This window comes from Alligator sinensis, unplaced genomic scaffold (genome assembly GCF_000455745.1).
Source record: "Alligator sinensis unplaced genomic scaffold, ASM45574v1 scaffold284_1, whole genome shotgun sequence".
NCBI lineage: Eukaryota > Metazoa > Chordata > Crocodylia > Alligatoridae > Alligator > Alligator sinensis.
In genome coordinates this window covers 455,559-467,089 of record NW_005842105.1, presented here as the reverse complement: position 1 = coordinate 467,089, position 11,531 = coordinate 455,559, and the positions used below count along the sequence as shown (strand labels likewise).

Sequence of the window (11,531 nt, the reverse complement as noted above, 5' to 3'; positions counted from 1 at the left end):
GGATTTCTAACAAGAGTCAGTCCTACTCTTTGGAAGAAGAATGGCAAGATCAGGCCCTGCCTCTATTCCTAGGAGGGTGGGGAGGGAAGAGAGAAGGAAAAGTATTTGATTGCTTTGGGTTTGCACATGGTGTGCAACATGACCTGCTTTGTGTTGTATTGAGGAAAACAAAGACAAATAATGCCAGCATTTTTCACCCCACCCCTTAAGATGCCTATTTAAAGGCACTTGTTACTTAGACATAGTAGTTTCGCACACTGAAGGCGACAAACATGGCTGGTCACCAGAACAAATTGGTTGATGAAATAGAGAAAGCGTTAGCAAAGTCTGAAGGGCTTGCCCTTAAGGATCTGCTGTTCTCTTATAAGGGAATCCCATACCCCTCCAGTGTGTGCAGTGCAGAGACATTCCAGGCCATGGAGAACTTAGAAGCCAGAAAAGATGATATCGTGGTGGTGTCCTACCCCAAATGTGGTGAATACAGCATAAATAATTATCACTTGCTATACTAAAACATGTAGTAAGTTATAAGAGGGAAAATAAGAAATTAACGGTGGTTTTTAATGCTGAATAAATATTTTGTGGGAATTTTACATTAGGCATTTTTGATACAGAGACAAGAATGTTTTATTTTAATTTTGCAGTCTTTTGGACTGTTTCTTTTCAATATGTTGATCTGAAATGGGGTAATCGATGTAATTGTTTAGTGCTGTGAGTGGTTGTGTACTGGAGAAGATGCATGAAAACAAAATAGTCTCTTATATGTGCACTGGGGAAGAAAGTTCGATGCTCTTCATCTTGTAATTACCTTAGTGAGCTGTGTGAAAATGGAATGGAGTTGTATGTCACAATGCAGGAATAATTGCTGTCAATTAGGAAAGAATGTGACAGGACATAGTGTGTGTTTTTTTTAGAAGTTGAAACTGCTCTATAACATTTTTCAGTTTTAAGTTGGTTTTGATAAATATACTACAGTTCACCTTTGGACTACAAAAAGGGTCTACAACATAATATGCTAGTAGTCCGTGCTCCTTTTTCTGGTGCTTTTCAAAGAGAAACAGACTTCCCATGGGAGCAGCTCAAAATTCCTAGTCAGTTTTGAGATGGAGCTTGGTCAGCTCATGGCAGGGACTGAATGTTGTGCTTGCCTGTGAGAGCAGAGGACAGGATTTCAAGACCCAAATCCCTTCCAGTCATATATTTTTGTTTTGGGTACCAGGTTGTATGCATTTGGCGGGGAGGGGGTGTGGAGTTGGGGTTGTAGGAAAGTGTAGGGGTCCAGGAAAGGACAAAATAGTCTACAGAGGACAACCACTAGAAATACATGCATATATGCATTTAGTTTGTTTATTTATTTATTTGGTTGAGAAATACATTGCATTAAAATGAACAAAGGATACAGTTAAATTATCCTGAAATATACAAAGCACCTGTCATTCCCACGAGTCACCTGGAGTTGTTGTGTTCAGCACTCAGTTTTAATTCAGGCACAACCTCCCAATGACTGGCATGGGAGTTTGCCTTAGTAAGGGCGTAAGAAATATGCTTACGGTGTTGAAGAAATGTTCTGGTGAGACAGGAAGCTGAACCAGAGGGAGGTGAGGACAAATGCAAAATGTGGGAGATGGGCTCAAAAAGCAATATCTGTGCTACAACTGCCACAATATAAAGGGAGGAGGCCATTTATATAGTTTGGATTTGGCTTGGATTTCAAATGCCACCCCTGTTTAGTAGCTTTGCATGATGTCACCTCTGCTGACACAAAGACAGCTGGTGATAAATCATGGGTGGGAAATTTAGATGAGGGACAGACATTGCTAATCATTCAGCGAGAATGACCCTACAGCTCTCAGCAGGGTTCCTGTACCTGTAACTGTGTGGGGCAGAAGGAGAAACCTGCCACTGTGTTATAGGCAGCAAAGGGAGGCAGCATACATTAATGGAAGATGTTTGTTAAAGGGTACACTGAACAAGGGAGAAAGGAATAGGGAATACTACATATGTGCACATTAAAGCGGTGAGCATTGCTGAGGAAACCTTTTTATTTGCCTACTTGAATTTCATATCCCATGGATATTTGATCTCACATTCATAACTAGTATTAAATGGATATTTTTTTAATTTGATCTTGTGAGTTTTAGGAAAAAGGTGTGTGTGTGGGGCGGGGAGGGGGGAATAAAGAATTAGATGAAAAAAGAAGAAATTGGTTTGTGCAGTTTAAAACAGTGAGTTGCTGCGCATGCTCTTGTCCCACTGGTATAGCAGTCAGAAGGGTGCTTAGCACTTTCTAGGACTGAGCCCAAGAGCCACAAATCAGCCTGCACACCTTTTTACTGAAGGAATGTGCTGCAGAAGAACTGCAGCTAAAGGACTTTGGGCACTTTTACACCTACTCCGTAGGTGGGGAGGGCGACGCTTTAATTAGAGTGGCTCTGGGAGCCACTCTAATCAAAGTGCCGCTGTGTCTCATGTATCAGCATCCCTGTGCTTAAAAATGGCAGCGAGGGCACTTGAACTCAAGCTCATTCAATAAGCTTGAGTTCAAGTGCCCCTACCACCATTTTTAAGCATGGGGATAATACCAAAATTTGGGGTGAGGTGGGCACACTAGTAGGGAGGGAAAGACTGCAGCAAGACCTGGATAGGTTGCAGGGGTGGGCTAACAAAAACAGGATGCGTTTCAATACAGACAAGTGCAGGGTGCTGCACTTGAGCAGTAGTAACCAGCAGCACATTTATAAGATGGGAAACTCCCTTCTTGAGAGCATGGAGGCAGAAAGGGATCTTGGAGTCATCATTGACTCCAAGATGAACATGGGCCGACAATGCAAGGTCACAGTCGGCATCCACAGGTACATCTCAAGTAGGTCCAAGGAGGTGATCCTCCCCCTCTACGCAACACTGGTCAGGCCGCAGCTGGAGTACTGTGTCCAGTTCTGGGCACCCCACTTCAAGAGGGATGTGGACAACATTGAGAGGGTCCAGGGGAGGGTCACCCACATGATCCATGGACAGCAGGGCAGACCCTACAATGAGAAGCTATGGGACCTGAACCTGTTCAGCCTTCACAAGAGAAGGCTGAGGGGGGACCTGGTGACTGTCTGTAAACTCACTAGGGGGGACCAGAAGGGTTTGGGGGAGACCTTGTTTCCCCTAGCGCCCCCTGGGATAACAAGGAATAACGGCCACACGTTGTTGGAGAGTAGGTTTAGAATAGACATCCGTAAGAACTACTTCACAGTCAGGGCGGCTAGGATCTGGAACCAACTTCCAAGGGAAGTGGTGCTGGCTCCTACCCTGGGGGTCTTCAAGAAGAGGCTTGATGTCTACCTGGCTGGGGTCATTTGAGCCCAGTTTTCCTCCTGCCCAGGCAGGGGGGCGGACTTGAAGATCTAGATTCCGACCCTACTTCTATGATTCTATGATAATTACCATGCTGCAGCAGACTTGATTAATTGAATCTGTTCCAACACACTATAATTACAGCATGTCAGAGCAGCCGCCATGCTTGCGTACAGGTGCCCTTCATTCCCAGCAGGGCCTGGACTGCTCTTAACTGTCTTAGAATGGGTGTTGGACGATTTAAGATGAGCATGCACTTTTGGGACCTCTTCAACAATGTTGGCTGCTGCAGTAGTGATCAAGCTCAGGTGGCTGACCACATCATCTATGAATGCCCTTATGGCCCTCCTTTGGTTGCCCATGGTCTTATTGACATTGACCATTCTACCTGCTGCTGGCCTTCTGGCCCTTGTTCTTCTGACATATGAGGGTGGCGACAGTCACTTCTTCGTCATCATCATCATCATCACTACAGGAACAGAGTCCAGCTATTTGGCCATGCCATAAAAACAAGACTCTGGCTTTTTAAGCTATTGTGTTTCTTCTGTTGGGCCCAAACTTTCAAGGAGCTGACTATCTCTTGAACTCCCCGTCTCCCACTGACTTTAGATATTCAGCACCTCTTTGAATCAGACATGAGGAAAACTCTCCAAGTTTCCCTTTGTCCTCCAGAGCTTTAGCATTATCCTATTCCCTGCAATTCATTACAGATTATGAAAGTTAATCTTCAGAAAACATCTCACTTATATGAAATGTTTCCCACAACTCTAAGGCCTATACTAGATGAGTAAACAGCAACTGATGTGGAAAATATTTAGCAAGGTGTGAGTTGAAGGAACATGTCAATTCACGTTATACCAGATATTTGAGAAGCAGGTGGGAAAATAAAAGATTTGTTATTTTAGGCCTATCAGATAACTTTGCTTTAGAAATCAAATTTTTATTTGTGCATGGATGTTATGCAATGTGCAGGCAGGGGCATGTCTGTGGAGATACTAATGTTCTAGTTTCCATTTACAGTTCTTAAGACTCCTAGTTCTTAAGTTGGATTGAAGGGTATATCTATGGAGGACAGTGTTGCTTAAGCTTTGTTTGAGGGCAAATATCACCCCTTCATGAATTCAGTCTGGGAGGTGTGTGTAATTAACTGTCTTTTACAGAGAAAGAAACCACAATAGAGATTTTTATTTAACTAGCACCACAGGTATGTATAGTGCTTTCCAGACTAATATAAAGACAGAAAAGTCTCTACTCAAGTGAGTTTACAATCTGAGGTTAATACAAGAAAACAGCAGTCTATGCAGAGTGAGGAAGTCAGAGAAAAGAAGAGTCAGGCAAGGATTGTCTTTCAGGGAACAGCTTTTCCACAGAGAGCCTGAGGTTTAAACAGTTTGCCTCTTGCATTTCTCATTACCATCTCTAGCAGCTGCATGCACATGGGTGTCTCAATGCACAAAAGGTTGGGTCAGCCAGTATTACAGCATTATCTCCACGTACCCTGAGGAAAACCTTCCAAGGAGCTCTCCACAAGGACAGGGAAATGATGCTGTGGTCCAGGGAGAAAACAGCTTGTCACCTAGTATTCCTTCAACAACCAGTAGTACCATGCTTCATTAACTTTTGAGCAGAGCATTCTTAGTGCCTAGAAACCTTTGAAGAGGAGACCCCAAGAGACAGACATAGGTGGGAATGACCCAATGGTATAACTTCATTAGAGCAACTCCATCAGGTGGCAAAGAGCAGATGTGATAGGGTGCTTCAGACTCCATACAGAGGAAGATTTATAAAATTTGTGTGTGTGGTACCTCTTGTTTGCTTCATATGGTAGATGGCTGATAACTTTCCATCAGATTTAATAATTGATCATCTTGCTGGTCTTTCTCCCCTCACCCCCCCTCCTATCTTCTACATTTGTTTTTCCATAGATGGGAGCTAGGTGCCCTTTACTGTTACTTTCTGTTTTATAAATATATATTTTTTAAAAACCACAAGTACATTCATGACTAAGTTGGATTCCAATGAAGTCAAATGTCACTAATTCTAAGTCCGGTTGACCTTTTTGTAATCTGGGCAACATACAGCCTAAGGTGCAGGCTGTCAGGTAACTATTTAGCTTCTTTATACTGAAGATTTAATTTTGTTTAGTGCCTTGAGAGTTTTGAGAGAGTATTATTTGCACATTGATAAATGCATTTTCCACAGTACTAAACCACTATAATGGGAAGGTTCTGAGATCCATTATAAGCTTCTTATCTATTGTATTTATTTTAGTTTGCTTGTTTCTTTGCCCAGGTGCCAACTGGCTTATCCAGATCTTACATGACCTAATCTTTACAACTTTACAGAAAAAAAATGAAACCTCAGAACTGCCATTTATTGAATGTGGAGATCCAGAAAAATATCAGGTTAGTGAGGAGAAATGATTAAAACAAATGAAGTGCATTGTTTTTCTACCCGCTACCTACACACACACAAGCACACTAGTCATGTAGCATGTGGGGGTTTTTCTCCTGAAGAAAAAAGACTTAGATAACTGATGTTCTTTGATTAGCATAAGGGGCTAGCTCACATATGCCAACACTTTTGTACAAGTATAACAAAGTGATTCTCACTTATTCTTTGGTTTGCTTTTAAAGAGGTTGAAACAGTTCCCATCTCCCAGGATTTTGGCAACTCATGTTCCCTATGATATGATCCCCAAGTCTATCTTTAAGAATAAAGCCAAGGTGAGTGCCTCACATCTATAGCATTTCAAGTGTAATTTTGGGGACAGAACCTTAATAGGACTAGAACCCAGGTGGTGGTGAGGAGAAAGTGGCTCTAAGACACCTTAATACTACTGAATTCTGGGGCCAACTGGATGCTGGTTTGGGATTTGATGCAACTTAGATCACAGTTATAGTTGTTCTAATTGACATTACCAGTAAGTCTTGGTTGTTGGCTCAGAATTGTTGAAGAGCTTTACAGCTGCTACTTCTCCTTTATACCAGAAAGGTTGGTGTGAATAGTGTAGAGGTTGGCTATGGTGGCTTAATGACTTACGTTTTCTTTTATGCACAAGAACAACCTGTTGAAGCCTTACACACATGGACAAGTTGCTGAATTTTGTTTCAAGTCAATGACAGTGCATCATGGAGCTAAGGCAGATACGTTAGGTTCAGGATAGAAGCAATAGCTAAACAAGGGGAGAGGAGTGATAATTCTTAGTGCTTTTTCAGTTGATATTTATTATAAATGTTTTTTCTCATTTTTGCCTATTTTATTTTTTTAGAAATGCTTGTATTTACTCTAAGAGGTGTGAAATGATTCCTGAGAAAGTGGGGAAAATGAATAGCACTACTACAGTTTCCCAAAGGGGAATGCAGTCGTATTTTACAGAGTGGGCTGTAAGATTCTCTAGAAATTCCCCAGTCTTGGGTAACCTGGGCACAGAAGGATTTTTGGCAGTTTTACAGTCGTTTTAGTCTCTCAATTCTTTGATTCTTTTACCACAAGATCATGCTTTAAAAGTGTCCACAGGGACTTTATTACCAATTTTTTAAATTTGTTTTTTTGCCCTACATACTAATGAAAATATTTCATAGCTACAGTACAGTAGTGGTTACAGAATGTTGGTTGTACTATCCTTTTAGTTACCAGGGTAAATAAATGATCAAAAAATTGCTGATCTCTTCCTCCCATTCCAGATACTGGTGTTGTTTCGAAATCCTAAAGATACAGCCGCATCATTTTTCCATTTTCACAACAACGTCCCATCCATTCCCAGTTATAGCTCTTGGGATGAGTTCTTCTCAGAGTTCATGAATGGAAAAGGTATAATTACTGTCTCTGAGTGTATCTGAAAAAGATAAGCAGAATAACAAATAGTTGAAAACAACCGAATGAAGACAGTGGGAAAACAGCTGTGTAATGGTGAGATTCACTGGGGATAATTCCCCAGGATAAGATGCAAATGAATTCCAGAGTGTGATGCATGTTCTAAGGTAACTTTGCTTCTGAGCATCAAGTTATTCTAGGAGTCAAGTACTTGAACGATAGCTTAACAAAATCTTGTTCAAAAACTCTGCCACCTGCAGATGCAAGAGATGATCAGAGTCAGCAGTGCTAACAAAGGCATTTCAGTTTGGGCTACTGGGGCCAACAAAAATCCCGGTCCTAAATACCCCCTCCTTAAATATGGGCCCAATTGGATCTGGATTCAGATTTGGATTTGACTGCTCAGAGCCATCTTTAGTAACAGTATATATAGCACCGGAAGCTAACAGTGATACAAAGTAATGAAGTACATGCTTCTGGATAAAGCCATTGCTTTCAACAAGAAATCTGTGCTTCTCCATATGTACAACATATACAGCAACTATTTAATTCTTGTCTACATGGGCGTAATTTGTGGGCAGCAGAAATTGGTTCTTAGTGGGTGTATCTACATGAGATACTAAATGTGCAATAGATTAATTCTACTGTGCATTAGCGCATCATGGCAAATGCTGTGCTATTGCGCTAATGCGCAGTATAATTAGCCTACTGCACGTTAGTATCACTTAAAAGGCACGTGCCTGCACTACTACACAGTAGCACTGGTTACTGCTCATTTAGTTAGTACCTCTTATTACAAGTACTAAACTTATGCAGAGTAACCATGGCACATTAATGCACGTGTAGACATGCCCAGTGAGAGAGAAATAAAAACTTAATTCTAAAAATGTTCAGGGTGAAGCTTTTCTGTCTGCTTTGCAGTCAGCTGGGGATCCTATTTTGACCATGCAGTTGCCTGGAATAAACACATTGAGGATGAAAATGTTCAGATTTTGATATATGAAGACATGAAAGAGGTAAAGACATTGATACTTACAGGCAAGTATCTGATTCCCCCTCCCACTAAAGTTGATGGCAAAACTCAGAGTGATTTCAGTGGCAATATGATTATCTCATCGCAAAAAGCTAAATGTGGATGCAGGTTTTTAGAGCTGAACATCAAGGTCTCCTAGCAAATATACTACTTGGGTCCCTTATCGATAAGTCAAGGTCATATACCTCTCAAACACAGAACACTTTTTTTTTTAGAGGAAGCATTTTATATTTTGCTATAATGTATATCATTTCACTAAATTGCTTTCAGAACCTGGCTTCAGCAGTAAAGCAAATTGCTGACTTCTTTGGATTCTCTCCGAAGGCAGAGCAAATTCAGTCTATTTCAGACAGGGCCAGCTTCCAAGCAGTGAGAGATAAATCTCAGGAGACACATGGCTCAGTTGGCCCAATTCTCTTCCGGAAAGGTAAAAAACCCCAAACAAAATACCCCCTAGGTATCAGGATTGTCAGTGGCGGCTACACTTCATTTAACTGTGACAGGAACTTGAAGCAGTAGTTGATCAGTCCCTTCTGATTACCCTTTTTTCTAGCAATGAAGCACAATAAAATCATGCTGTTTGGTCATGGCTGGAATCAGTTCCTATGAAAATCATGGAAAGGTTCTTACTGATTGCTGTAGAAGCTGGAGAAGGTTCTAAAATTCAATTTATGCCATATTTCCGTAGAGTTTTCTTCTTAAGTTTCTTAGGCAGCTAGTGTGATTAAATGTGAACCCGAATAAAAATTTCAATCCAAAAACTATAGCTGTGGTTCCAAGTTTTTTGAACCAATGGACCACTTTCATTTCTCAGCATTTCTTCTGGAGCACCATGCATCCTTACTGTCAAACTTTTAATAATTAAGTAATGGGTCAGGGGGTGGTGTTATTTGTAGACGAACCAGGCATCACCTTTCATAGCCTCAGACCACAGTAAGGGAAAAACTTCTGTATTGGTTGACTTCTGTCATTGTCCAACCAGAGTCTCAGATTCAAAAGTCCTCCAATTTGAGGTGTCTGGAATCTATATTAATTTTTTTGCAGCTTAAAGACAGTCCTTGACTATAATATGATAGGTGCTTGCAGTTGAGAGTTATGTTTATGAACTTTTTGGGCCTGATCTCCCAGTGCTATTCATCTGGTATGTTTTTTACACCAGTGCAAAAGCAGGGACAAAAGCAACCACACTGGAACTGCACTATGTTATATACTCTTTAGATTCACTTTGCAGTGGTGAAAATTATTGTGCCCATTCTGAGGCAGGTATATACTTTTTCTCCCTAGTCAGTTGCACTGTTCATGAACATAAATGTATGTTGTCTTCAAATATGGTGATAAAGGAGATTGGGGAATTCTTCTTTCTTATAAACACTATATTTACTCAAATACAAGATGAGGTCCCCCCCAATAAGCATAGGGGGAAAAGACCCCTTATCTTATATTCACATACAAGGAAACCACATTAAAAACATTGCTTATCTTTGAACTGCTGTTAAAGGAAGCATGTACCTGATAATGGAAATTAATAATGAAGCTGATTAAATGTAGCCAACACTGAGCACGACTATAATGTACACGGCCCATAGTGGGCAAAAATGCTAATGGGAACCTACCACAAAGATAAGTTAGTGCAACCCACCTGGAAAAGATATATGACAGTGCCTATTGAGTGTAGTCCCCCTGAGTGCTGACTTTTCCAAGTCATAGTGAGCCACTATATTGCATACATTTTGACTTCCTCTTCACTCCCACAGCTGAGCTGCACCTTTCTTTCCCATTTCCAATGATTCCGGTTTCTACATCAGCCTTAAATGTCTCTCAAACATTACCAAACAGGGCCCCAAACAGTTTATTCAGGATCCCTCAGTGGTCTCCTTTCTCAACCTGTCACAGCTGATTAGTCTGGCTCCCACCCTCCATGAGGTGAAGCAGGACTGGATTGCTCCCCTGCTTCATACACACATACATTTTTGGAGGATCCCAGGATTTGTGACAAGAACAGCTGGTTCCAGTCATGGGTGAGGGCTAATTAGCACATGGCTTCTTTGTGGGATGTATCTGGGGTGTAGTGAACAGTGCTGAGTTGTGGGGTCACCATGGTTTGAAATGCTGTTGACTCTGCTGGGGCCCAACCCAGTAAATCATGAGCCTTTTGACTTCGGACTAATATAATGCATAGTTTATACTATATATAAGTAGGTACTACAGTACTGCTTGAAAGTGTGTTGATGGAGTACCTGTGCTAAAGCTTGCAGCAGTTTCAAAAAAGGTAAAATGCATCAATTCTGGATCAACTAAGTCTATGGGTACTATATGCAAATTACTACAGCTATGTTTATTTCATGGTCTGTTTTTTCAAATATGCTCCTCACTTCCAGGTGCTCAGGGAGAATGCTGTCTAATAGGAAGAAAGGGGAGGAGCTGAAGTGGAGAGAAGTAGGGAGGTTGCAAAGGGGCTATCTGATCCCCCAGATTTATTCTTCCAGCTATAGTAGTGGGAGGGGGACAAATTCAAGGCAAGCCTTCTTAGATGCTATACCTGGAAAATTCTATCAAATGTATACCTTTTCCGTATATAGAATCTAATTATTGAGAGACCATCTTATAATCAGAGTCATCTTGTGTTTGCATAAATACAGTAAGTCTCTCTGTCACTGTAGGGACAGATTATCCTTTACTTGCTTTTTTTTCAATTCCAGGAACCATTGGTGATTGGAAGAGCCTTTTCACTGAAGCTCAGAACCAGCAAATGGATGCCAAATTTAAAGCGTCTTTAGGTGGAACAAAGTTGGGAGCAATGCTGAAGTATGATGTACACTGCAAAGCCTGAAATGGGTTACAGAAAAGTTTTGCTTCTGTGCCAGCTTTTCATTCACTTCTATTCTAACTGGAATTGTTTAAATCAGGACAAATATTCCTGTAATTTTCACCCTGATCATTCAGCCTATATTCACACGAATAATCCTTGTTTAGGCAGGTGGTGCCAATAGGATTTCCTGGATATGTAAGGGTTGTAGGGCCTGACCTTGGTCCTTAAACTCATTTTAGCTACAATGTCATGCTATTTAGTAGAACTCTGTGTAAACTACAGTATGTAAGTGCTAGATTATTTGAATATGATGAAATTATTGGAAATCCATTCAACATGTTAGAGTGATTTTTTTCCAAGAGATCTTACACAGCAACCTCTGTGAATGTTCTTTTGCTTTCTACTTTGTAAACTCTTAATATTTCAGTATAAAAAGTGAAGCTTTGTTTTGTTTGGTGTTATGTGTGCGGGCTGGCTCCCGGTCCCGTCCTCGCCGGGCGCGAGCCGGGCCCGTCTGTGTGCACGCGGGCT

At 41.2% G+C, this 11,531-nt stretch overlaps 1 protein-coding gene across 1 annotated transcript; it reads left to right on the top strand.

Annotated features, from left to right (window-relative positions):
• The first annotated feature begins 272 nt into the window (after window positions 1–272).
• LOC102379603 (sulfotransferase 6B1-like) lies at window positions 273–11,021 on the top strand. Its single transcript, XM_006024506.1, has 7 exons — window positions 273–474; window positions 5,635–5,747; window positions 5,979–6,068; window positions 7,029–7,155; window positions 8,080–8,174; window positions 8,462–8,618; window positions 10,891–11,021. Exons 1-7 carry the CDS (start codon window positions 273–275, stop codon window positions 11,019–11,021), a joined length of 915 nt encoding a protein of 304 aa, XP_006024568.1.
• Window positions 11,022–11,531: the final 510 nt, after the last annotated feature.